This window comes from Jaculus jaculus, chromosome 1, assembly GCF_020740685.1.
Source record: "Jaculus jaculus isolate mJacJac1 chromosome 1, mJacJac1.mat.Y.cur, whole genome shotgun sequence".
In the NCBI taxonomy this organism is placed as follows: Eukaryota; Metazoa; Chordata; class Mammalia; order Rodentia; family Dipodidae; genus Jaculus; species Jaculus jaculus.
This window is the reverse complement of record NC_059102.1, coordinates 273,594,752-273,622,680: the sequence shown is the minus strand read 5'-3', so window position 1 is coordinate 273,622,680 and position 27,929 is coordinate 273,594,752. Positions and strand designations below refer to the sequence as shown.

General features: G+C 47.6%; 1 protein-coding gene across 1 annotated transcript in view; it reads left to right on the top strand.

Moving 5' to 3' along the window:
* Positions 1 to 27,929, top strand: part of Vac14 (VAC14 component of PIKFYVE complex) — a 131,300-nt gene that overhangs the window by 32,182 nt on the left and 71,189 nt on the right. Inside the window, exons 10-12 of the mRNA XM_004659566.2 lie at positions 7,959 to 8,022; positions 15,579 to 15,723; positions 16,000 to 16,065. Of these exons, the coding sequence (XP_004659623.2) occupies positions 7,959 to 8,022; positions 15,579 to 15,723; positions 16,000 to 16,065 (275 nt within the window). The remainder of the gene's footprint in view (positions 1 to 7,958; positions 8,023 to 15,578; positions 15,724 to 15,999; positions 16,066 to 27,929) is intronic.

Below are 27,929 nucleotides of genomic sequence, written 5' to 3'. Positions count from 1 at the left end.
ATGCACCCCTGCACCTGACCCTCTTGTGTAGTTGGAAAAATCAGAAAGCATGTTCATTTCCTACTGCTGCTACTAACAAATGAGCAAGATCTTTCTTGGTCTCTTACAGTCCTGGAGATCAGTATTCTTAATATGAACCAGAAGACTGTATTCCTGGATCCTCTGAAAGGGCCCATTTTCCTTTTTTTTTTTTTAACTTGTGTATGTGTTTACATACATATGCATGTATGTATGTTTGTGTGTGGGCCCATGTGTGTGCACACGCATGTGGTGTGGAGACCCATCATCAACATTGGTGTCTTCCTTGGTCACTCCCCCTTACTTTTTTCAAAAGACAGGGTCTCACACTGAATCTAGAGCTCAGCTGTTGAACAACTAGCTAACAAGTCCCAGGAATCCTCCTGTCTCTTGTCAACCTGAGATTATAGTCATGTACCACTACACCCAGCTTTTATATGAATTCAAACTCAGGTCCTCATGTTTGCATGGCAAGCACTTGACCCACACAGTCATCTCCTTTCCCATTTCCTTTTTTTCATTTTTCTTTTTTCCTTTCCCATTTCTTTAAGAATTGTTTTATCTTATTTTTGAGAGAGCAGAAAGAGAGAGAGAGAAAGTTGCAGAAAGAGAGAGAAAAATGGGTGTGCCGGGGTCTTTCAGCCACTGTGAATGAATGCCAGGTGCTTGCATCCCCTTGTAGGCATGTGTGACATTGCACACTTGCATCACTGTGCATCTGGCTATGTGGAACCTGAAGATTTGAACATGCATCCTTAGGCTTTGCAGGCAAGTGCCTTAACTGCTAAGCCATCTGTCCAGTCCTCCTTTCCCATTTCTTTTTTTAATTTTTATTTATTTATTTGAAAGTGACAGACACAGAGAGAAAGACAGATAGAGGGAGAGAGAGAGAATGGGCGCGCCAGGGCTTCCAGCCTCTGCAAACGAACTCCAGACGCGTGCGCCCCCTTGTGCATCTGGCTAACGTGGGACCTGGGGAACCGAGCCTCGAACCGGAGTCCTTAGGCTTCACAGGCAAGCGCTTAACCGCTATGCCATCTCTCCAGCCCCTCCTTTCCCATTTCTAAAAGCCACCTGCATTCCTGGTTCATAGCCTCATCCTCCTTTGTTGTTAAAACCCAATAAGAGAGCTGACTAGTGTGGTTTGAGTGTAGAATCTGAGGATCTATCAGTATATCTTACCTCTTACCATGTAATTTTGGTCCAGTTACTTAGCCTTCTATGCCTCCGTGTCTCTATTTGTAACATAGAGATAATAATACAACCTACTACATAAACTGATTAAGAGAATTATTGGTGTTTGGGCTGGAGAGATGGTTTAATGGTTAAGGTGCTTGCCTGTGAAGTCTAAGGACTCATTTCAACTCTCCAGGTCCCACATAAGTCAGACGCACAGTGACGCAAGCGCACAAGGGGGTGCACATGTCTGGAATTCAATTGCAGTGGCTGGAGGCTCTGGCACACTGATTCTCCCTCTTTGTCTCTTTCTATCTCATAAAAAAAAGGCAGTCTGTTGTGTTTGCCTCAAAAGAGAGAGAGAAAGAGAGAATTAATAGTGTTTGTGAGGAGCCTAAGAAAATACCCAAGCATAGTAAATAAAAGGAGTAGATGGAATAATATACCCACAGCTCATCTCAGCTAAACACTGACCCACCTCTGTTCTTCCATCCACTGCCTGCCTGAGTAAATTTGAAACATATTTTACTCCATACCATTTCATCTATAAATGTATGTTTCTTAAAGATTTTTTAAAGGCTCCTTTTATAAAAATTGTCACAATACCATCATCACTTCTCAGGAAAGAAAAAACATTAAATTTATAATATGATCAAACATTCATTCAAGGTTCATATCCATGCCTGCTCCATCCATTGGCTTGAGTTAGGTTTTTGGTTTGTTTTTTGTTTTTGTTTTTTTTTTTAATACTTTCGGGGAAAAGCAAACAACATACATTACAATAGACTAATATGTTCCTTGCATTACCTTCTCCCCTCTTTCCTTCCTTGAAATTCACATTTTAAGAAACTGGGTCACTTGCCATAGTTTCACCTGCATCTTTGTCACTATCATCTGTCTTCTGTATTCCCTGTAAATCATTAGTGTATCTCAGTCAGGCTCAAGTTCAAAATTTCTTGACAAGACTACTTGGAAGAATTTCTTAACCAGGCTCACAAGCAAAAATTATAAAGAGGAGCTTGGGAGATGGCCCTGTAGTTAAGAGCACTTGCTGCTTATGCGTGAGGGCCTCCTTGGGCCAGGGACTGCCAAGTTCACTTTCTCAGCACCCTACATAAAAAGCTGGGCAGGGGCTGGAGAGATGGCTTAGCAGTTAAGGTGCCTGCCTGCAAGGCCAAAGGACCGAGGTTCAATTCCCCAGGACCACGTAAGCCAGATGCACAAGGTGGCACATGCATCTGGAGTTCACTTGCAGTGGCTATAAGCCCTGCCATGCCCATTCTGTCTATCTGACTTTTGTTTCTCTCTTCCTCCTGAAGAAGAGAAGACCCAGTGGGAGAAAATGTGAAAGTCCCTGATAACAGCCATCTATCTATTCCTTTATATAACAAATACTTACATAGCTTTTTAGGATATATGAGGAATAATTTTAAACAGCTGGCAGATGTTAGCTTATTTATGGTGTTGACATGCCTGTGGTGTAGGTGCCATCCTCATCCTCATCGTGTAAGTGAAGAAAGAGAGGCAAAGTCAGGAAACTTACCCAGGGTCACAGAGACAGGTACTAGACCAAGGGGCTCAGGAGCCTCTGCTCATAAATGCATTGTCATTCTGCAGCTTTCTAAGGAGGGAGCTAATACAGAAGGGCAGTAAAAGATGTTCCATGTAACTGGGAATCAGAGGCTCACCAAGTAAGCAAGGCTTCCTTTTCACTCATCAAGTTGGCAATCATTACAAGTTTAATAATATTCCTGGGTGGCTTCAGAGAGATGAGTTCTCTTCTATGCTGGAAGTGCAGAAACGTTGGCTGACCCTCCCTAAAGGGCAGCCCAGCAGTATGTGTTAACATAGAAAGTGTCTGCTTCTTGCCCCCAGCAGCTGTACCCTACAGGGGACCCTGTAACAAAGGAAACACAGGAGAGATGGTTGTATAAAAAGGCAGGGAGAACTGGGCGTGTTGGCATATGCTTTTAATCACAGCAGTTGGGAGGCAGAGGTAGGAGGATCACCGTGAGTTCAAGGCCACCCTGAGACTACAGAATGAATTCCAGGTCAGCCTGAGCTAGAGTAAGAACCCACCTCGAAAAACAAAAAAAAAAAAAAAGGCCGGGTTAGTGGCTAAGGAACTGCCTGCAAAGCCTAATGACCCAAGTTCTACTCTCCAGTGCACATGTAAAGCCAGGTGCACACGGTGATGCACTCATCTGGAGTTCATTTGAAATGTCTGGAGGCCCTAGCACACCCATGCTGTCTATCTTCTCTCTCTCTGATTTCGTTCTTGAAAAACAAAAAGGCAGAGGCAGTCTGAGCAACTTTGAGGGATACTCTGAACACCTGTTATTTCATGTACAAACGTGTCTCTGTAAGATGAGTGAGAGGGTGACCTCCAGAGATATGGACCCCTGATTGCTGTGTCAGTCTGTGCAGCCCGTAATTCATTACATTTCCTCCTCACCTTCCCCCAGGCCCTGGTCCAGCAGATGAACACTATGGCCAGGGAGGGCCAGCACCTCAGACAGACCTAGCCCACCACTGCAGTGCCCTGCCCTCCCACCTCTGCTCCATCTTGCAGCGTGCCTCTGGGAGTAGAAGAGACAGCTAGCGATGTAGCCCTTCAGCATCATGACCTACTCACGGAATAGTTTGAAATTTTTGTAACTATTCGCATAATTTAAACCTTTTAAGAAGCCAAGGCTTAGATTACTTGAACAGCAATATACAGTAGTTGTCCTTTTGGTTTTTCGAGGTGGGGGTCTCACTCTAGCCCAGGCTGACCTGAATTCAGGGTGGCCTTGAACTCACTGCGATCCTCCTGCCTCTGCCTCCCGAGTGCTAGGTGTGTGCCCCCACACCCAGCTGGTAGTTGTCATTTTTAACAGCGTAGACGCATATTGGTGATGCATTCCTGTAATCACAATATTTGGGAGGTAAAGGCAAGAATTCAAGGTTATCCTCATCTACATACAGAGTTCAAGGCCAAGTGGCTCATTAGTGTATGGGTATGATTATCACTTAGGATGTGTGAGAGTTCAAGGCCAGTGTGGGTGACATGAGACCCTGTCTCAAAAAAATAAAACCCTGATATAATAAATGTTCATGGATCCACAGTGAGATGATTCAGTGAATGACAGAAAGGGACCGTACTCCCTTACAGAAAAATTCCAGCTAATAGTAGAAGGAAGAGCTGGACATGTGGTTTAGTGATAGAGCACTTGCTTAGCATGACAAGGATTTTGATTCCACAAAAGAAAAGAGACAGAGAGGAGAAAAGAGAGAAATTTTATTTACTAGGCATGGTAGCTCCCACCTGTGATCCCATCCAGCACTCGAGGCTAGGGCAAGAGGATCGGGAGTTCAAACTGGCCTGAGCTATTCAGTGAGACCTTGTGTCAAGAACTGGGGAAATGCCTTAGTTGTTAAGGTGTGTGTCTGCGAAGCCTAAGGACCCCAGTTTGATTCCCCAGGGCACACTAATTACAAAAAAAGACTTTCTGAAGGACCCCAGCAGATGTTCCTTCCATCCTGTTATAAGGCCAGCCTCACCAGAACTGCGCCAGATAGAGCCCTGTGGTCCCATAGAATGCATTGTGCCAAGCTTTGGTCTACTCAAGAAAAAACAGCCAGGCGAGGTGGCTTACGCCTTTAATCCCAGCACTTGGGAGCAGAGGTAGGAGGATCACCGTGAGGCCACCCTAAGACTGCATATCAACCTGGGCTAGAGTGAAACCCTACCCCGAAAAAAGTAAAAAATAAAAAAAGACGAAACATGACCCACATGAAGGGACCTTCTGCAAAGTAACTGACCAGAACTCCCAAAGTATCACACTTGTGAAAGACGTAGAAACTTTGAGGAGCTGCCACAAATCAGACTCAGGAGACATGGTAACTAAATGTTATGTGGAGTCCTAGAATCAAAAGGACAGAAGTGGAAAAAATGGGGACATTCAGGTTAGGTTAGGTGTATAAAGGAGTTAGTGATATACTAATATTCTTCTACTTTTTTTTCAGGGGGGGGGGATCAAGATAGGATCTCACTCTGGTCCAGGCTGACCTGGAAGTAACTGTGGAGTCTCAGGGTGACCTCGAACTCACAGCGATCCTCCTACCTCTGCCTCCCAAGTGCTGGGATTAAAGGCGTGAGCCACCACGCCCAGCTTTCCTCTTCTACTTTTATACTTGAGCTGTGGGAAGGAATGATGGTACCATTAGGGGCAGCTCAGGGACAGGGACAGTTTTTCTATATGCTAAAAATCATTTCAGAAAGGTGACTGTTAGGTGTATTTAGTGGGTGGGTTGGTGTGCACATGTGTGTGCAGATATGCAAGCCCTGTGGGCATACATGCAGAAGCCAGAGGAGAACATTGGATGTCCTTTTCTATTGCTCATTCATGTGCTTCCTTGAGATGGACTTTCACTGAACCCAAAGCTTCCGTTTTTTTGATCAAACTGCCTGACTAGCAGGCCCAGTGATTCTCCAGTCTGCACTTCACATAGGACTGAGGTTGCAGCTTTGTATGGCCATATCTAGCTCTTTTTGTGGGTGCTAGGGAGTCCAACTTGGGTAAATCAGGACCTCTCATAATAAGCACTCTTACAAAAGGGTGATTTTATTTTTTAGTTTAGGAAAACATTAAAAATTGTAAGCCAGGTGTGATGGCTCACGCCTTTAATCCCAGCATTTGGGAGGCAGAGGTAGGAGGATGCCTATGAGTTCAAGGCCACCCTGAGACTACATAGTGAATGAGACTCTACCTCTGGGGGAATGGGGGAGAGTGTAGATAATAGTGTAGTCTCATATAGATGAGAAAATTGGGGCTAAAGAAAAGGATTCCATGACTCTAAATTCCATGCTATAAGTCATATAGTTTTAGGAGCCTGGAGTTTTTGTTTTGTTTTGTTTTCCAGAGTGCCACCTCCTCCTCTCAGCTCCCCAAGCACCTTAGCACTACTGGTTCCCTCTTCCTTCCTTGATGCTGTGAGCTGTGGCCAACACCTGGCCAGGACTGGAGTTGGAAGAGTCCCACTGGCAACTTTACAGATCCATAATGTCTTTATTAAGGAAACTTAATTAAGTGCCAAAAGAAAAAGATTAGAATTCTAATATTATTTCCTAGGTAGAAATATATGATTCCAAATGGATCCTGTTCCACCCTGAGTCATGCAGTAGCAAGTTAAGTACCAGTGAAGGTATTGGCCACATAGAGAAAGACCTGTACAGAGGACAAGGTCCCAGCTCTTTCCCAGAGTCATTTCTAACCTTCTTATTGAGAACTTCACATACTATACACAGCCAGCACAACATGTACAATTCAATGGCTTTTGTAGAGTTGTGTAATCATCACAACTAACTGTATAACATTTTCAGTAACCTGAAAAGAATCCTTATATCAAGATACAAGAGAGACTAGTTGGAAAGATGAAGGGTTCAGTGAAGGAGTGATTTGGGTGTGGGGAAAGGGAAGGTGGTAGTCAACAAAAAGTTGAAAAACTTTTCTTTTTTAATTTTTGTTTTCATTTTTATTTATTTATTTGTAAGTGACAGACAGAGAAAGAGGCAGAGAGAGAGAGAAAGGGTGCGCCAGGCCTCCAGCCACTGCAAAAAACTCCAGGTGTGTGTGCCCCCTTGTGCATCTGGCTAACGTGAATCCTGGGGAATCAAACCTCAAACTTGGGTCCTTAGGCTTCACAGGCAAGCGCTTAACCACTAAGCCATCTCTTCAGCCCGAAAACCTTTTTTAAAAAGTTAAAAATAAAAAGAATCCCTTACCCATCATACCATACCTCCATCTCCTCCTGCCCTAGGCAAGGACCCCAGTCTACTTCATGTCTCTCTAGATTTGCCTACTCTGGACATTTACTAATAGAATCTTAATATATAGTCTTTTTTGATTTGTTCCTTTGATAAAGTTCATCCATATTGTAGCATGTATCAGTAGTTCGTCCCTTTTCATTTATCCATCCATTTGAGTTGTTTCCACCTCTGACTTTCGTAGATAACAGTCACAAGTGAAGCTTCTTGGGGATGCAAATCTCCATTGCTCTTGGGTATAGACAGACCTGTGCTCACATAGTGGTTCTGTCACTATATTGACAATGTGACTACACCATTTGATATTCCCATCAGCTGTGTGTAAAGGGTTCCTATTTCTCCACATCTTTATCACCACTGGTTGTTACCTTCTCTTTTATTTACAAGGAGAGAGAAAAAAATGGGCACAGCAGGGCCTCTTCCTGCTGCAGATGCACTCCAGATGCATGTACCACTTTATGCATCTGGCTTTTACGTGGGTACTGGGGAATCGAACCTAGGCTGTTGTCAGGCTTGCAAACAAGTGCCTTGCCCACATGCCATTTGCCCATCTCCCTACCCCTACTATCTTTTTTACTTTGACCATCCTGATGGGTATGAAGTGGTATGTCATTGTAGATGTGATTTGCATTCCCTGGTGGCAAAGGATATTAAGCAGTCAGAGTCATTTAACAGCTATTGCCCTTATGGTAGTGGTCCCTTCTGAAATCTTGCAGAAAGCCCCTCCTGTGAGATACTGTATCTAGAAATGTACAGACCTGGGTATTATCCCAACAGCTCTGGGGAGTGAGGAAGCATTGGATCCTCCAGGCTCCAGAGCCATGTTCTTTTCAAGACACTGAATCTGAAAGTGTGAGGACTGGAGAGGAGAGTCTAGGGTATCTCTGCAGCCGGAATTTGTTCATTCAAATGACAAAACGGGCTTCCATGTCATCTGTTGCTCTTCCTCTCCCAGGAGGTCCAGATGGTTCTTGTGACTCCAGCTGTGGGAGCGGCATCAGTGTCTTCACACCAGCCAGGTAAGCAGTTTGCAGAAAGTCGGCAGCCTAGATCTTTCCTAGTGTGGGAGATTTCAGCAGAGACCTATGGACAAACTGCCCATGACCACTGTTTTGGGGAGCCTTATACACAAAGGAGGTGTTTGAGATGGGGATAAGAACACCACAGGAACCTACCTCATTTCCTGTGGACAGATAGCTTTGGGAAGGGATTAGGAGCTGATGGACCTCAATAAATGCACATCCTAAAGTCTAGCTATGCATAGTGGTGACAGTGACACTGCAGATGCCTTCCTCTGCCACCTTTTGCTTGTCCAGGCCAAGGCTGGCTGACTCAGGGAAGGTTGGTGGAGGACAGGCCAAGTGGACAGATCCAGGCGCTGCTACAGATCAGGTGTAACTCTCCTCCCTCACTCCCAAGAAGTGCCATAGCACAACCTTTCCACAGGGGGGCAGTGCAGGCCAGTCAGCTAAGTCATCCCCTGCCTTGCCAACTCCCTCTATGCTCCTGCTGAGTGATGGGATCCCCTGGGGAGATAAGTGTCATAGTTCTGTCCCAGGCTGAGCCTCCTGGACCTGCCCCCATCACCGTTTCTTTGAAGCGTTGGCACCTTTGTGACTAGGCTGAATGGCACATCTACAATAGGTGTCTTCCTGTGAACTTGACATTGAGCCTGGGGCTGGGGAGCCAGTTACTCATGAAGAGAAAAGGTACACTCAGCCTTAAGAAGCTCTTCTGACCAGACCCTTCAGATCTTTCATCTTGTATCATTTTTAGTATGTTCCTATCTATAAGGATTTTCCAAGCGTGTAAGTACTGATTATAAGTGTGTGCCCCAGGACTGCTTCCACTGTGGGTGGTAAATCAGCAAATGCCAGTCGTCCACTCTCTTTCATTTGCTTGTCATGCATTTCCAGAGCGCCTGCCTGGTCTCATCCCTGCAGGTTCAAAGGTAGTCAGCCTCTAAACGTGACCCTGACTTTGGCATTCTCTAATGGAAGCACAGAAGTACCAGCGAGTTTCAAAAAGGGGTGGGAGGGTGATGTCTGTGGGGAAGTACTGGAAAGGAGACTGACTGCATTCCAGAGAGTTAGAGCGATGTGCCACAGTGGCTGCTCCCAAGCTGACTGAGAATATGGTTCATGGTAGTGAACCCCATTAGTGCTCCAGAAGCCCAGCTCTGTGCTAAAGTCTGTCAGATCTTGTCTATGGCCATACCATCCTGAACCCACCCAGTCTCGTCCTATGTCAGATTGTTTCTGCTTACTGTTCGTCCCTGGGTCAGCAGCACCATTTTCTCTCGTAGGGATGAAAAGGGGTATGAAATGGGCTGCTGTGTGCAGAATGGATTTAAGAGGGGCTCAGGTGGGTGTGGACGGGCTAAGAAGTCACAGCCTTCACCCTGCTGATGAGGGACAGAGGCTCAGGCTGAGGAGGTAGCAGCCTGGGAGATTTGCATGAAAGGTAGAACTGGCAGACTTACTAATGGATGGGATGGAATGAATATAGGAGAGAGGTGGGAAGAATAATTAGATGGATAGCTTGAACTAACTCGGGGCATCCTGGTACATGTCTGTGCTGTGCTAAAAGGAAGAACAGGAATGAATGGGACAGTCTAGAGGTCAGCACCAGGTATCTCTGGGCATCCTCAGGAGAGAAGGAAGCAGGCATGGACACTGGTTCTGCAGTTCAGGGCCAGGGAAAGTCTGAGTAGAGACATAGGGACATGATCTCTAGAAGGTTCAGCTTTGGTCTCGGAGGCTGTGGGAGCCATTGTTGTGAGAATTGCAGAGTCAGACAGGTGCCCAGGACTATGGGCTGCTTCCTCTAGTGATGCCACCACAGGGAGGTTGAGCTTGAGCAAAGTGACATCATCCAGGGTGGCATGAAATGGCCCACCCTGCAAATGCATTGCTTGCCCAGAATACCAGCCAGACTCACCAGTTTTACTTAGCTGGAGCTTGCCAGTAGCAGTAGCAAGAAGGTGAACTCTGGGGTAGGAGGTGTTCCTGCCTGGCAGTGATGGTGACAGTGCTAAGCTTAGTACTCAGCAGCCCTTGGGAGAGTTTGATGAGAGCTATGGACCTAGAGAAACGTATATCCATACAAAAACCCAGAATCCACTTTCATGGGATCAAGAATCTCCTCAAACGCAATCCTGTGCCCCAAATTAAAAAAAAAAAAAAAGCAGGGCTGGAGAGATGGCTTAGCAGTTCTACAGCATTTGTCTGTGAAGCCAAAGGACCCAGGTATGATTCCCCTGGACCCACATAAGCCATATGCACAAGGGGCACATGCATCTGCAGTTCATTTGCAGTGGCTACAGGCCCTGGCGTGCCCGTTCTCTGTGTTCTCTCACTCTGCTGGCAAATCTGGCAAATAAATAAATAAAAATAAAATATTAATTTAAAAAAAAGAAAAAGTATATACTTCACTTGGGCCAAAACAAAAACTACACAATGAGGCTGCCTTCCTCTGCCTCATCTACCTTCAGGGATGGGACCCCAGGCTTAGTCCTGGAAGAGCCACTGAAGAAACTGGTCACTGTCAGATGAGTGGACAGCTGAGGTACTCAGAAGAGTTCACAGGAAGTTCATGGGAAGTTGAAAACTGGCCTCCTTGGAGAGGAGTGGTAGAGAACGGACAGGATCAAGCCAAGACTGGAGAGAAGGCTTCCACAACCACATGTCTGCACAGCAGGTGTATGCCTTCTGGAGAGAACTTGACATGGTGAGGTCAAGTTCCTGGTTCACCTGACTGCCATGTGTGTGTATGTGAACTGTATGTGACAACACCAACCCCATAGAGGAATGGGGCATAAAGGGTTAACGTGCATGAAGAACATAGAACAGTACCTCACACACAGGAAGCTCTTGGTCACAAGATCTTCTTCCTTACGCCCATCGTCCAAATGACAAGTTGGACCAGAGAGGCTAAATTCTTGCTGACAGCCACCCAGCTAATTAATGACCAGATGAGAATCCATACTGGCTCTGTTTGGCTTCAAATCTCTGGCATTTAACTTGAGTTGTAGTGAAAACATTCCAGAAAAGTTGATTGTTGGCCTGTCTGACTCGTTTGATGGGTTCTCAACCAGATGAGTGCTGCTGTGCAGAAACAGTCCCCTGTGGTTCCCAAGGACTTGCCAAGGGCCATGCTGTCATCAGTGACATTCAGGACAGTTCTCCTGGTATACCTTCATGATGCTAAAGCCAGCAGTGAGCTCTAAAACTCAGCACTTCCCAACTTTCAGCAATTGCTAATTGAAAATATATAATGATACAGTATCTTTAAAAAGGCAACGCGGAATTTAGAAACTCTATTTTTAGACTTACCTTTCTCCTAATTTGATTAGTGCTGTAACATGCGTACTATAAAAAGTTAGACATTACAGAAGTAAAGTGCTGTCTCCCAGAGAGAACCACTGGAACAGATTATTATTTATTGGTGGTATCAGAGGCATTATTCGGTTAGTCTGTATTTTAATAGTGCCGTGGAATTGGAAGTCCTAGTACATATATGTGTGAGACATTCGTTATGAGATGCTTTATGAGAAAGGTCTTGGTGAAAACGGGGTTTGCAGAAACCTTGAAATAACTCAGAAGCCCCCAGGAGTGGCTTGTCTAGACATTTTGGAACCAATATAGAAATGTATTTTAAACTGTATGTGAGCACTGTTCTGTGGTAAGGTTAGCCAGGACAGACGGCACCACATCCCAGGCTTGGCCCAGTAGAGGAGACTTGGGTGCTTTGTGCAGCACGGTCAGAGTCTCAGCTCCCCCTAAATTGACAGAGCTCAGCAGCCAGCTCTCCCTCCCACAGCAGCTGAGAGATGCCTGCTCAGGAGCAGATGGGATCCTGAGCTGCCCTTGCCCAGGCCCTAGTATCACTGTCCCTAGGGTCCAGACATGCACCTGCTTCAGCTGGCTAAGGAAAGAGGGCCTGACAGAATGTTTCCAGCTAAGGGAACAACTTCTCAGCACCTGTCCTCATAGTTATGATGGGTCTTAAACACGCTCTGCATCTGGGTTTGCTCCTTGATGCTTTGGAGAACTGGGTGCTTGAGCCATTCAGTCCCTTTTATGAAGTTTGTTTGGGTGAGGTTGGCACCTGCCTTGCAGGTTCACATCTGAGAACTTTGCTGGAGAACGGCAGTACGCTCAATACTGCCAATTCACACACCAGCTCCACAAAGTCCTTCCTTTGTTAGGTGGCCAAGACATGATACCACCAAAAAGAGAGATGCCACTATGGCTGTCCTGAAGCATCTTAGCACAACAGTGAACGAGAGCTCAGTTTTATTTTTATTTTATTTATTTATTTACTGGTGGTTAACACTTTTTTTTTTACAACTTCCATAACTGTAAACAATATCCTATGGTAATCCTCTCCCTCCCCACACTTTCCCCTTTGAAACTCCACTCTCTATCATATCCCCTCCCCCTCTCAATCAGTCTCTCTTATTTTGATGTCATGATCTTTTCCTCCTATTATGATGGTCTTGTATAGGTAGTGTCAGGCTCTGTGAGGTCATGGATATCTAGACCATTTTGTGTCTGGAGGAGCACAATGTAAGGAGTCCTACCCTTCCTTTTACTCTTACGTTCTTTCCGCCACCTCTTCTGCAATGGACCCTGAGCCTTGGAAGGTGTTTTATATATCTTTACTTATTTATTCATTTGAGAGAGAGAGAGGCAGTGAGAAGGAGAGAGAGAATGGGCGCTCCAGGGCCTCTAGCCACTGCAAACAAACTCCATACACATGCGCCCCCTTGTGCATCTGTCTTATGTGGGTCCAGGGAAATCAAACCAGGGTCCTTTGGCATTGCAGGCTAAGCCATCTCTAGCCTTTTTAATGGTTTTTGTTTGGTTGGGTTTTTTTAATGAGAGCTCAGTTTTAGAGGAGTGGCCAGCCTGGCATCACAAAGAGTGCCCTGCACAGGTCAGTCTTGGGCCTGTTTCACCTCCTGGGGCAACTTTGACCACAGGGTCGCTAGAGAGGGGCTGGTGTAAATAGGGCCTGTTTTGCTGCCCCCATCAGGAAACAGTTAAGGATGCCATGGACTCTTCAGAGCTTACTGCCCCTGCCAGGAGGCCATGCCACATGTTGAGTGGCACCATGCTAAAGTCAAACTGTACACATTCAGATTGCCAACTGTACTCCCTGGCTGTGGAACCTTGGCCCAGTCACTTGATGTCTCTCTCGGTTCCCTTGTGTCCAGGGTGGAAACAGCATGATTCCGATCATAGGCCGCTTGGGGAAAGGAATGAGGCGAGCTGGTCTAGTGTTCCAGTTTGTCATTATCACTTTCAGTGCCATCATCTTCAAGTCATGAGAGCAGGTAGTCTCCCACCTGGAGACTGACATACTCCATGGGGCTGCACTGAGAGCGCAGACTTGATGTTGGCACTGACTTCTTCCTCTCAAGCAGCTCCGGCTGTCACTCTGCCAGTGCAGTTATGAGGTCCCCAAGTAAGTAAAACCAAGGTCTTCTGCCAAGGGCTGGTTCAGCTAAGAGGTAGCAATGATCTGCCAGGCAAAGGGTACTCATGACACTCAGGGCCCTGTGCAACAGCATGAACACCTGGTGGCTCCTGCTGAAAAGGTACTCACTGCAGACCATATGACACAGGGCGAGGAGAGAATTCACCAAAGTGGGGGCAGCCACCCTTCACTGTTCACTTGCATTATGTAATTCAATATGTACACATAAACACGTATAGAAAGCCCAGGGGCTTCTCCACCACTGAGAGCTGCTGTGGCCTCCGGCTTTCTGGCCCTTGGAGAAGTGCCGAGCCACAGGGGTCTCTCCTGAAGGAGCTCTGTGGAAAGCCAGACAAGGTGAGGGAAAGCAAGACCTGGAGATGCAAGCAGGGAGTGCTGATCATCAGCAGAGGGAGGGGGCTGTCCAGGGAATCATCAGTGCTAATGAAGGGTGCCAGGGGAGGCCAGGCATGGACTGCTGCAGGGCTCACTGCTGAGCCCAGAGGTGGGGCCAGCTGCAGCTGGAAAATGCTGACTGGATTTCAAAGGTTGGGACATAGGAAGAATGTAAGACACCTCATTAGGAATCTTTATGGTCACATTGATTGCATGCTGAAATGCTCATTATGTATTGATTGGGTCAGTTGAAACATAGTAAAGCTAATTTTACCTGTTTCTTTTTCCTTTTCAATTGGAAACTAGAGAATGTAGAATCCCATTGGTGGCCTGCTTTGTGTTTCTCCTGGACAGAGAGCAATTGAGGGCTTGGCCAAGCACCTTAGTGCCACCCTGAACCTGTCTATTCTTTGCTGTGAAAGCTTTGAAGGGTTGGAAATGCTCAGAAGACACAAGGAATGTCTAGTCACATGACTCCTGGGAAAGCACAGTGCCCTCCTCCCCACCCTGCTCTGTTCTGGGTTCTGTTACTGTGTCGCATGTCCAGATCTTCGGGTCCCCTAAGGATGGACGTGCCCACTCTCAACCCTGAAACAGGCACTGGGGTACCATCAAAGCATATTACACAGCAATTCTGCCTAGCAGTTACAGAGCTCAAAGTCATGCCTGGTAGGAATCACATCACATAAGCTTCAGAGGCTGCAGGCAAGTGAGAGTGCAGCCATTGAGTTCCTCATGCAAATGAATAATGGAGCAGCCCCGAAAGACCATGAAAGACCATTGTGTACTGGTGGAGAGGAGAGCTGCCTGGCCGTGGCCCTGGCTTTGGCCCTCGGGAAGTGCAGTCAGCAGTTTGGGTAAATGCAATGTAATGGGACATAAAAGGGAAGCACCTCTCCCCTCCCCTCCTGCATCTGGTAACTAAGGTTTCTGCCTCTGCTGTTCTCCCCTTGAGAACTCAGCCTCTACCAGCGAGCCCAGCTATGGCAGAGCCCTGCCTCGGTCTCCAGGCAGCACCCAGCCTTCCCTTAGTATAACTTTTCCCTGAGTGGAGACCAGCAAGACATCAGTTACAGGAGCCAGGGAGGAGCAAGAACACATTCTCAGTAGTTTTTGCTTCTCTCCTAGGGCAAATCCTGTGCCCAGTGCCAGTGTGGCAAAGTGACAAGATGTGCTCCCTGTCCTCACTCAAGAAATGTTTCTTCACTTTCTCACTGAAGGGCTTTTGGATGCCCAGTGGGGTTTCCACACCCCCCCCCCTTGTTCTGTCTGGATAGGATGGTCTTGCTTCATCAGCAAAGGGTCTGGCTTAATGCCCTGAGGGGACTAAACACCCAAGACATGCCGCCCAGAGGGCCACTATGGGCCAGCTCCACCTTGTCGAGCCAGTGCTGGGTAAAGGAAAGTGGGCCCAGCTGACTCCCCTTCCTCCTGACATGCAGGTAGCATAGGTCCAGCCAAGCTGTGAACACCAGACTTCTTCCCAAGGATAGGAGTGATGGGAGAGAAGCAAGCTCTTTTTCAAGCCACCCATTTGAGCTGAGCCAAGTAGTGGTGTCTGCCATCAGCTTAGCAGCCTGCCATGCCCCAGGGCAGTGGAGAAGGAGTGTGTCACTCTGAGCATGCAGACCCAGGGCTCCTGGGGAAAAAGTAAAATGAGGCTTCACTCTGCTCTCCTTCCTGGTCTCATCCACAGCACTGACAGAGCCCCAGTGACCCTGCACCTTGATGGGATCGTGCAGGTCCTGAACGGACACCTCAGTGATACGGCCATTGGGATGATGACCAGGATCGCTGTCCTGAAGTGGCTCTACCACCTATACATCAAGACCCCCCGCAAGGTGAGCCTGGGCCCATCCCCTCTCCCCACAGGAGACCTCTCCATGCAAGTGATCCTCTACCTGGTCCTCCTTGGGCTTCTGGGACTTTGCCATGCTTGAGGAGGGTAGGGGGTGGGTGTTCTGCAGAGAGCCTGGCAAGCAGAGGAGTGATGGTTTCTGAAGAGCCCTGGTGTTGTAGAGGGTGGGAGGTGGTCAGTGCAGACCAGCAAGATGCAGTCTGCCTCCAGCCCAGGCCCAGGCAGAGAGAGCTCACAGTGCCCCCGCTCTGCTCTCCAGATGTTCCGGCACACAGACAGCCTCTTCCCCATCCTGCTTCAGACACTGTCAGATGAATCCGACGAGGTAGGTCTCCAGCACCACCTTTCTTGATCAAACACCAGCTACCCAGCCTCCCTGTTTATCAGCCTGTAAGGTCTCCTGGGTGAAATGGGCTTGTTTGGTTGATGTGCTCTCAAATCACTCCAAAAGAAGCAAATCTGGGTTTGGCGTTCTGAGCAGGAATGCTTCTGTGGGTCCTTCTGGTGCATCTGGGACAGGAGCTCAGTGGGGACATGAGACTTTAGCTCTGTAAAATGTTTTCTCCAGAAGGCAGTTGGTAGGGGAAGTGTAGCTTAGGGGTCAGGCTCTCTGAGGACAAGTCTGGTCCTGTCATGCTACTCAAACTCATGCCAGACAGTTCCTGTGAGCCTTGGTGGCTGCCTCTGTTTCATATTTTCCATGGGAATAGCAGCAGTGCCTGGTGTTTCCGAGTGAAATGAGCTGTGTAAAGTGCAGGTGCCGTGCTGCACGCACACTGCACTCAGCGCTAGCTGGGTTGTTTGTTTAGTTACATTCTACTTTGGGTCTCCAGCTCGAAATTGATCCTGAAGCCTGACTTTATTGGAGTCATCAAGAGCTACTGATGTGAAAGGGAGAGGCTGGTCCAGGGGCAACAGGGTGCTATGGCTCACCAATCCCCCACTCCCATTCTTGGCAACATTTGCCCCATAGTCTGGGCAGCTCTGAAGGGGAGGCTCCCCTGCCTTGCAGCCAAAAGGCAGGAATTATAGCTGGGCATGCCCATTTGCAAGGGCACTGCTGTCTTCCATCCAGCCTGCTCGGGTGGCATGTCAGATGCTAATGGCCTGAGCTATCTCATGCCCCTCTCTTTACCTCTTCTGGGCTCTGAGTCACCACAGCAGTGAGTAGAACCTTGTTTCCATGACCTGCTCCGAATGCCCAGTAGTAGTAACGTGGGTGGACAAGGACAGGAGTCATGAAGAAAGGGACATTCCAAACAGCTTCCTAAGAATGAGGCAGCTCGACCTTCACAACCAGGCTCATGTGGAGCTCTGGGCAACTGTTCTGCAGCCTCAATTTGCTTTCCTAATCTGGGCTGATGAGAGAAGCTAGCAGGCAGGTATTGGCTTCTCGGTCTTCTGCTCCCTGCATTTCTAGAAAACTCCCAAACAGGAGTACCCCTGCCTTCCTGCTTGCGTGCGTGCATGCGTACATACTCTCCTCTCCCCCTGCGGTGCAAGGCCCAGGTGGATGGATGCATGGCCCAGTTCTGCCTGTGAGCTGGGAGTGACTCACTGCAGAGCCAAGCCCGCAGTAGAGTGCAGAAAGAAAGAGCTCTGCTGATTGGCTCCTTCCCTGGGACTTCACTGGAAGCAGCTGAGTTTTCAGTCCTTTAAATTGAGTTGTTTAATCTCATCCAGCTTTCTTTGCTTGAAATTGGCTTTTGTGTGTGTGTGCATTTAGCAGGAGCACAGGAGATGCAGTCCATTAAACTGCTCTGTTCAGGTTACGGCTGTGGAAACTCAATTTGCTGAAGTGCTGAATGTTGTCAGGGCTTTGGGGCACATCTTGTGGGGCTTGTGAGGAGAGGATTAAAGCTGTCTTGGGGACAACTGGGAGAATGCTAAAATGGGGGGAAGAATCCCTCTTTCTCATTTCTTAGAGGGATCTGGGGACCTTGATAATCACCGGTGAGTCATGATTATGCCACATCCGATTCTTCGCCAGATCCCAGTCCTGAATGTCCCCTGCCCAATTTGTTTGTCCTTGAGGACACACTGAGTACTTGGTGCTGAGAGTATACTTGTAAACAAGGCAAAGTCCTCTTCTCCCGAACTTGTAGGATATCGAGGAAGTGCTCTCCGCTCTGGGTTCTGGGTTTTTCAGATACAGCTCTGATCTAATTGGAGCTTCGGAGAGGTTCAAGAAACTGTGTTAGACTCTAGTTGTCGCCAGAGGATCTCAACCAGTTCTTAGGGGGAAGGCGGGGGTGGGGGAGTGAATTCAGTTCTCTTCATTTTGTGGCTCAAAAAACTAATACTTCTGGGCATGGTGGTGCACACCTTTAGTCCCAGCACTTGGGAGGCAGAGGTAGGAGGATCTCCATGAGTTCAAGGCCACCCTGAGACTACATGCTGAATTCCAGGTTAGCCTGGGCTGGAGCAAGACTGAAAAACAAAAATGCCTGCAAAGGTTTACTTACAGCCAGGAGGTGCTAGATCTTAAATACGTGAAGTCAGGTGCATCCCCTTCATTGCTTAACTACCAGAGTGCCTCCCCTTCATTGCTTAACTGCCGGATCTGTCTCAGTTGGTGTAGAACCAGCTAGGGAGGTAAAGTGTTGGGTCTAATGGTATCAGATTCATGTTTACTCCTGATTTCTCTAGGAGAAGGATTGCTGGCTGTTCCCCTTGTTCCATAAGTTATTGAAGGTCCCAATTCAGTGTGGAATATATTCTTTAAAAGCTCTCCTTTCAACTTTTTGTTGAAGCTCTTTGCATATATGGACATTCCGTTTGTCTTATCACAAATGTCTTTTTTGGGACAGTTGTTGTAAACTCACACATTCCTCACTGTGACTTAGTACCAGTGGCCCCAGGGGACAGAGTGTACCCAGGTGTTAATGATACAAGAGCTGAGCTCAGAGTCCTTACCCACTACCATGTTCCGCAGTCTCATTGGCACATGGCCTTGGAGTATCTTTTCTGCCATTGTTCTTCATTTCTGTCTGAGTGACAGTTTACTGGGCCACACCCTTCTGGCGTCCTCTGTTTTCTGCTTTTCCTTTATTCAGGATAAGTGGCTGTTTCCTCTGTACCGCCTGCTCCTTGTAGGCATCTGAATTCCTTTTGTCAGAAAGAATTTGCAGGTGTCAAATTAATATTCTTGGCACTGGAGTAGAAATCCTCCCATTAGCTACAGATCCAGTTCCTTGTTTTCAAAGTGAAAATGTGACCCTGATTTCCCCAGCATAGCATGCCGAGTACATACATGCCCAGAACTTCCTGATGGACTTACTGTGTGCACGGGCAACTGCTGCTTCCTCTGCCACCTGAAAGAATTCTGCCTGAAGACAGAGTTCTGTCTACCTTCCTGACAGGCTAGCTCAAGAGAAGCCTCTGGTGACCCTGAATTTCCAAGTATAGCTGCCTTACATCCTGCTTATAGAATGCCTAGAGGGATCTTAGTCTCAGAAGAGACCTTGAAGACATCTCTCCCCTCTGAGTGAATGTATACATCCTGGAAAATTGGCCACCTACTCTCGAACTAAATTCTACCTCTGGCCCATCCTTGCCAGGGACTTTGAGGAAATGGGCCTGCCTTCTAGACTGCCCACCACATCCACCTGTCTGTCTTTTTTGTTTGTTTGTTTGTTTTAAAGTATTCTCAAACTCGACAGTGATTTGCTTTTTTCTTTTTTTAATTTCATTTATTTGAGAAAGAGACAGAACAGGCTCGCCAGGGCCTCCAGCCACTGCAAAGGAACTCCAGATACATGAGCGCCCCCTTGTGCATCTAGCTTACATGGGTCCTGGGGAATGGAGCCTGGATCCTCTGGCTTTGCTGGCAAATGCCTTAACCGCTAAGCCATCTCTCCAGCCCCACCTGTCTTCACAACCTTAGCTCAAAGTGTTGGACTCCCCATCTGAAGCAAGGTTCACCCCCAGTAAGTAAGTAACGTCAAGGTCTTGTATGGAGCTCTCGCTCACTCAAGGGAAACGTGACACAGCATTTTGTGGTTCTTTCATGACCTAGAGTGGCAACCTTCTGCTAGTGCCCTCTTCCTAGATAGCAGTGCATCCTGGCAGCAAGGACACAGGCTTGGGGTCAGGCAGCCAGGAGTTCAGCCCTGGCCCTGCCAACAAGTGGTTGACCTTGAACAACAGGCCTGTTTCCATAAAGGAAAAATAACAAAGGAGCCTGCCTCCCTCTCTGATCTGTCAAAAGGCTGAAATGAACTAACAAACATGAAATACTCAGCATGTGGTATCACTTCCAGCATGTGGAAACCCGTGGTAGATAGGCGTTCCTCAGACGCTGAAGCTCAGTCCTGTAGAAGAGCTCGGAGACATGCATGTGATCAGCAAGCCTGGCTGTTTTCCTGAAGCCCCACCCCACCTCAGCTTCAGCAGCCAAAGCCGGGACTGAGGCCACTCTCCTTTTTCTGTTTCCTGCCTTTCTTGAGGAGTCTGTAGAGCACTACAGGGTGGAGAAGGCTTAAAGGACTTGTTTTCCATCTCCAGGTCATAGCCAAGAAGTGACAGTGGGGAAGTGAACTAGCAGCCCTCCATGTCCTTCCCACTCCCCCCTCCCCCAGCCTTCCCTAACATGGGAGCGTCCTGGAGCAGGAGCAAGGCACACCAGTGCTGGCCTTGCTGACCAAAGCCCTGCTGTCAGCATGTTCTGCAGGGTCTTTGTAGCGTAATTCCTGCAGCTCGCCAAGGGCTCCAGCTGGCTGCCTCAGGTCCAGGGAGAGAAAGAAAACGCATGGCAAATCCTCTCAGACCAGGAGATAAACCCTGCTGAGTCCTATCCCTTGAACTTTCCTCTGTGCAGTAAGGCCTGTTTGGCTACCCCCCAGCATCTCAGAGATGGGGTGTCCCTACTGCCTCAGAGAACAGATTCCCAACCCATGAGAAGCTTCTTTTTCTTAATATTTTATTTTTATTTATTTACTTGAGACAGAGAGAGCAATAAAAAAAGAGAATGGGCAGACCAGGACCTCCAACCTCTGCAAACAAATTCCAGACACATTCGCCACCTTGTGCATCTGACTTACATGGGTCCTGAGGAATCAAACTAACGTCTTTGCAAGCAAGTGCCTTAACCGCTAAGCCATCTCTCCAGCCTGAGAAGCTTCTTGCCTAACCCCTTCCTTCACTTTAAAGTCAGTACCCCCATAAATAAATAAATAGGAATATTAGCCAAGTATGGTGGTGCGCACCTTTAATCCCAGCACTCAGGAGGCAGAGGTAGGAGGATCACCGTGAGTCTGAGGCTACCCTGAGACTAGATAAGAATGCATTTATGCTCAGTGTGGTGGTGCATGCCTTTAATACTAGCACTTGGGAGGCAGAGGTAGGAGGATCACCATGAGTTCAAGGCCACCCTGAGACTACATTGTGAATTCCAGGTCAGCCTGGGCCAAAGTGAGACCCTACCTAGAAAAACCAAAAAATAAAAAATAAAATAAAAATATTAAAGTCAGTATCAAGAGAAGCTGCTGAGCCAGGGATGGTACCATATGCCTTGAAATCCCAGCACTCTGAAGGCAAAGGTAGGATTGGTAGGCGTTCAAGGCCAGCTTGGGACTACAGAGTGAGTTCTAGGTCGCCCTGGGCTAGAGTGAAACCCTACCTTAAAAAGCAAAAAAAGAAAGAAAAAAGAAAAAGGCAGGTGTGGTGGCACATGCCTTTAACCCCAGCACTTGAGAGGCAGAGGTAAGAGGATTACTGTGAGTTCAAAGCCACCCTGAGAATTACAGGTCAGCCTGGGCTAGAGTGAGACTCTACCTCAAAATAAAAACAAAGAAGAAAAAGAAGAAGTAGTAGTTGCTGACAGGCCATTGGGCTGGTGTGACTGCTTTTGAAGCAGTAAAAAAAAAAAAAAAAAAGGAAGAAGAAAAAGGAAAAAAAAGAAAATTGGGCTGGAGAGATGGCTTAGCATTTAAGGCACTTGCCTGCAATGACTAAAGATCCAAGTTCAATTCTCCAGATCCCACATGAGCCAAATGCACAAGGTGGTGCTTGCATCTGGAGTTCGTTTTCAGTGGCTAGAGACCCTGGGCACCCATTTTCTCTCTCCCTCTGTCTGTCTTTAATAAATAAATAAAAATAAATCTTTTTAGAAAATTTATCAGGCAGGATCCTTGACACATGATTTCTCAGCCGTGATGTAGTCTGTAGCTCAGAAACCCACCAACTCTGAAGCACGTGGGTAATCAGTGCACCCAGAGAAGCACAGGCTGTGGCCTGAGAGAAAAGAGAACAATGAGGGGAGTCTAAGGAGTGATTTAGGGGCATCTGAGAAAAGGCTTTTTATTTATTTTTAAGTAGGGTTTCCCTCCAGCCCAGACTGACCTGGAATTCACTATGTAGTCTCAGGGTGGCCTCAAGCTCATGGTAATCCTCCTACCTCTGCCTCCCAAGCACTGGGACTAAAGGCAAGCGCTACCATGCCCGGCAAGAAAGGGCTTTTTGTAACAGTGCTCAGAGTATCCTGTAAGTGCAGTGATGGACCCATTGCAAAGTAGACCTCTGCCTTCCTTGTCATCAACCCAATGGGATATCTTAGAAGCGCCTGGACCCATGAACTTCTCCCACCAATGATGAGTTCTGAGGAAGCAGAACTGGGCATCCTTCAGGCCACAGGCTCTTCTCTCTTTCACACCTTCAGTCAGTCTTCTTTGGTCCTGTCTGTCTGTCACCAGTTGGATAGTCCCCAGGATGACCCCGCTATGCCTTGGACTGCACTTGAGGGAGAGTTTACCCTGGATCAGGGGTTGGAGGGTTGGACCTGTTTTCATGGTCCAGGTCCCAAGAAAAAGAGAATAGAAAAACTGAAGGGATTCTTGGCTCTCAAGAGAGAGGGCTTACCCAGCCAAATCAGGCTGCTAGAAAGAATGGGCTCAGGAAGAGCCCCGGCCATGCTGAGGCAACTCTGCTTCTGTGATCATTCCAGACAGGTACCTGAGTCCAGGGCCCTAGGCAGATTAGAGAGAGGCAGCCTTTGGCTCCCTCTGTCTCCAGGCTGAAGTGACCCGGTCATCCCATTGCATCCTTTCTCAGTCTACCTCACCCCATTTAGTCTCCCTAATGGCTCCTTGTACTTTTCCTTTTCAAGAAGTCTTTGCCACCCCTGTCTAGTGAGTTGGCCAGCTGGTCTTGGAGCTCAAATTTTCACATTGAATGGATTTACATAGTTAAACAGGAAGGTTGGCATGAAGTCTCAAGAGCTTGATGTGAGGAATAGTGGCAGAAGTCTGTGGTCTCTATAGGCTTCCAGGTGACAGGGGTTCTTCTTCAGTTCCTGGAGAGAGCCTTTGGTTAGAGATTATCTGTCTCAATGCTTGCTTCAAATAGAATCTTTCATTTAGTTTGATGCCCCTCAGTTGAGGCAGCTTGGGGAACTGATGACTGTCCTTCTGATAGCCCCACTGCCAGCCTCCTTTAGGACCCATGCTGCAGTATGTCTATGGGAGGGAGCACTGGGAACAAACTAAGTTTGGGGGTAGGTGCACTGTGCCCGTTGCAGGTATTCTCATAGCAAGTCTGCCAGATGGGCCTAGAATGATTTCACTTCTCTCCGTTTGACTTATGAGGATGATCAGGCATGAGGAGGATGACTTGCCCAAGATTACACTGCCAGAAACTAGAATTGAAAGCTGAATGTGTATGATTCTAAAGAATCTAAAACCTCACACCAGGACTGGAGAGATGGCTTAGCAGTTAAGGCATTTGCCTGCGAAACCTAAGGACCCAGGTTTGATTTCCCAGAACCCACATAAGCCAGATGCACAAGGTAGCACATGCATCTGGAGTTTGTTTGCAATGGCTGGAGGCCCTGGCATGCCCTCTCTCTCTCTCTCTCTCTTTTTCACTGCCTCTTTCTCTCTCAAGTAAATAAATAAATAAATATTAATAAAACCCCATGCCAAATCCACTGCAGACCACCATCCAGCCCAAACTGGGAGAAAGCTTCATCCAGACCTGGCCCCATATTATCCAAATCATGTTTTGTCCTTGGATGACCTCCTGTAAGCATTTGACTTTAACCTTGTTTTTGTTTTTTGTTTGTTGTTGTTGTTTTTTCCTCTTTTTCAGGCCCCTGTGGGCTACCTCTGGGTTACTCAGTGATGGGCAGAGGGCTGATAAAACTCCTTGCCCCAAGCTTAAACTAGAAGTCCTCTCCATCCTCCCTCTGGACTTCTGAAGGCCAAGGTCTGAAACCACCAAGACCTGGTCCCACTCTACCCAGCTCTCTCTCCATTGGACCAGGGAAGTTACGCAACATCTCCCCTCAGTTTTCGTCCCCAAGATGCTAGTGTTGAACTAGATTGTTTTGGGGCCCTTCCAGTTCTGAATTTGTGTGGTCCTGACTCTACTCCCTGGAATACTAATGCTGCCTACTCAAAAGTAGATAGTCTTCCCTAAGAATGGAACTTGTTTTTCCTTCTCAGTTCCTTGCCTGTTTTTATTTCACTTTGATTTTTATTCTGTTCAACTCTCCAAAACAAGCAAAAACAACTCCTCAATTCCTGCCTCAGTTCCATGGGTTTCACTAAAATCAGATCTGCCCCTAGCATTAGACACAGTAGATCCTCAATCCTCCTACAGCCGAGCCTGCATTCTAGGAGACAGAATGGGAGAAGAGCCCCCAAACTAGAAAGGGGAAGAAACAGAACTCCAGTCATAATCCTTCCCCCTGGGGACAAGCAGCCCCCCAGCCCAAACTCTCAGCATCTGCACCCCACAGCTCAGCAGAAATAATTGCAGCCACTGCTGGGCACTTGGGAAGAGCTTAATTCTTCTGAATTGAGCCTTTGTCAGCAAATCATTGCTGGAGAGGAGAGAGAGAACAGCAACATAAAAGGCCTAGAATTGGGCCTTCCCAGATGACTTTTGCTCCTTCTCATTCTGGATTTCACACCTTTCTCACGATCTCCCCATTATCCACCCTAGAGTCAAGCAGGGACCACAGCAATCACAGGACGCCTGTTGCCACTCCTCATAGCCAGGTTTGTGTGCCAGAGTGTTTGTGTGTTTATGTCTGACTGCATCCTTCCATGGGACAAGCAAGGACTCAAAGCTGAGCACAGTAAGTGCTGTGAGGGGACTCCATGTCACAGGCCACTGCCTGGTCCTGGTGAAGGCAGAAGCTATGCTGAGAAGGGCAGAAGATGAGCAGGCTTGCTTTCCCACAGGTGGGGCCTGCAGGCATCAGGAGGAAGAGCAGATTTTCCCTGGGACAGGAATAGGACTGTCACAGAGAGCTGAGTTGCCCACAGAGCTGAGCACACCCTGTGACCATGGCCTGGGCCCTGAAGCCCATTTCCCCTTGAACTCCTAAAGTGATCTCACATACAGAGCTGAGAGCCAACAACTGACACAGACTGCCATCAGAACCCTCTGCTGCTCTGAGAGCCAGCCTCACCCCAGACATCCTCAGGTGTACCCTCAGGCTGGGCTTGATGCCTGGTGCTGTCATTTTTCACAACGTATCAGGAAACTTTGATGTGTACCAGCAAGTGATAGCAATGACTCCTGTGCCCCAAGAGGAGCAAATAGAGCTACAGCTGTGATCAAGTGAGAGATGTAGGATGGAGGCTTTGGCCAAGGCCCCAGCTGTCAGTCCCTCCCCTCCCGTACCCTTCCCACATAGCCTAGAAGTGATCTGTGCTCACCCCCACACAGTGCTCCTGGCATCTTCACACAGGTTTTCTTCCTGCGTATGTTGGTTTGTCTTCCTCTGGAAATAGCCAAAGCTTGAAGCGCCTGAATTTCCATGGCAGCTCCCTGGTGGTTCACAAGGCACTCAGGTGGTGGGGGTACCAACCTCCACAAAAAAACTCCTCTACTCCATTAGCTCTATCCCAAGCCCTGTGCCCTGCATTCTGTGGTGGTGATCTTCCTCCATCCTCACAGTAACCTCCCACAGGGACTCCGTGGCTTTCCCCCTTTCACCCAGTAGAAAAGTGCAACTCAGAAGTTAAGGAATTTGGTCTTAATCTACTTAGGGGCTTCTACTTAGAAGCCCACTTACTGTCTCTTCCTCCTCCCCCCACCTTTTTTAATATTTTTTGGGGGCTGGAGAGATGGCTTAGTGGTTAAGGCATTTGCCTGGAAAGCCAAAGGATCCTAGTTCGACTCTCCAAGACCCACATAAGCCAAATACACAAGGGGATGCATCTGGAGTTTGTTTGCAATGGCTGGAGGGCCTGGTGTGCCATTCTCTCTCTCTCTCTCTCTCTCTCTCTCTCTCTCTCTCTCTCTCTCTTTCTCTTTCTCTTTCTCCCTCTCTGCCTCTTGCTCTCAAAGAAAAAAAAAGAAAGAAATAGAATATATTTTTTTAAAAACATATTTTTAGGGCTGAAAGGATGGCTTAGTGGCTAAGGCATTTGCCTGTAAAGCTGAAGGACCCAGGTTCAGTTCCCCAGGACCCACATTAGTCAGATGCACAAGGAGGCACACGCATCTGGAGTTCATTTGCAGAGGCTGGAGGCCCTGTTGCGCCTATTCTCTCTCTCTCTCTCTCTCTCTCTCTCTCTCTCTCTCTCTCTGTGTGTGTGTGTGTGTGTGTGTCAAATAAATAATAAATAAAAATATTTTTATTTACTTGAGAAAGAAAATGGGCACACCAGGGCCTCTAGCCACTGCAAACAAACTCCGTATACATGTGCCACCATGTGTATCTGGCTTACAAAAGTTCTAGGGAATTGAACCTGGGTCTGTAGGCTTCGCAGGCAAGCACCTTAGCCATTAAGCCATCTCTTCAGTCCTCCCTCCCCCTTTCTATCTTCTCATCTTATACCCTCTCTCTGTTCCTCTCCTCCTCTTTCATACGGCCCTCCTGTGTATTAAGGCTAAGCCAGTTCTCCTCTGTATTTACACCTGCCCCATCCACTCAGACTCTGCTCACTCTTTTTCTTTTCTTCAATTTTTTTGTTTATTTTTTATTTATTTGAGAGCTGTAGAGAGAAAGAGGCAGATAAAGAGAGAAAAAAAATGGGTGCGCCAGGGCCTCCAGCCACTGCAAACGAACAGATCCATGTGCCCAGATGCATGCGCCCCCTTGTACATCTGGCTAATGTGGGTCTTGGGGAATTGAGCCTTGAACTGGGGTCCTTAGGCTTCACAGGCAAGTGCTTAACCACTAAGCCATTTCTCCAGCCCTCTGCTCACTCTTTATGCAGATTACCCATGGGCTGTAAGAGTCTATCCAACCCATGGTAGGTGCTCAGAAACATTTTCTTAGAAGGTGAACAAGCTGGTTGACAAGCTGATCCCACTCACCTGCCCCATACCTCTCAGGCCCTCCCCTATTGAAGAAGCACTGTGGGGCCCAAAGGGAAGTGATGGGGACTATGTGAAGCTTGCAAGCAAGCTGGGATTAGGCAGTCCCGGAGGTAAGGAAGAGACCCCTCTCCTGGTTGCTATCACCCAGGGCTCATCGCCTAGTAACAGAGGTCTGAGGAGGGGTGTGGGTGTGTACGTGCACGCAAGCATGCTACTCCCCAGCTACAATGAACTCTTTACCCAGCAGTGCAAATGAAATTGATTAGGTTCAGCAGGAAGGAAACCCTGGGGTAAGAGAGAAGGGAGTCAGGGATCCCCTATACCAGCCTGGCATTTCTTTTCTACTGTACTCCAAGAGGGGCAGCTGCCAGAACCTACACTGTGCTCCACCACTAATCGGTGGGACTGACAATAGCATTAGATTCTGGCCTTCTGCATAGATAGCCCCTGGAGTAGGCACTTCAGGAAAGATTTCTAAAGTCCAGTTAAAAAAGAGAGAGAGGGCTGGAGAGATGGCTTAGTGGTTAAGCACTTGCCTGTGAAACCTAAGGACCCTGGTTCAAGGCTCGATTCCCCAGGACCCACATAAGCCAGATGCACAAGGGGTGCATGCATCTGGAGTTCGTTTGCAGTGGCCAGAGGCCCTGGCGCACCCATCCTTTCTCTCTCTCTCTCTCTCTCTCTCTCTGTCTTTTTCTCTCTCTTCTGTTGCTCTCAAATACATAAATAAAAATTTAAAAAATTTTAAAAAAAGAGAGAGAGAGAGCTGGGGCTCAAAGAAGGCTTGGAGGTTGAGGCACTTACATACGAAGCCTAAGGACCCATGTTCAACTCTTCAAATCCCACATAAAGGTAAGGCAAGTGCAAGGTTGTACATGCCCACTAGGTGGCACAAGCATCTGGAGTTTGAAT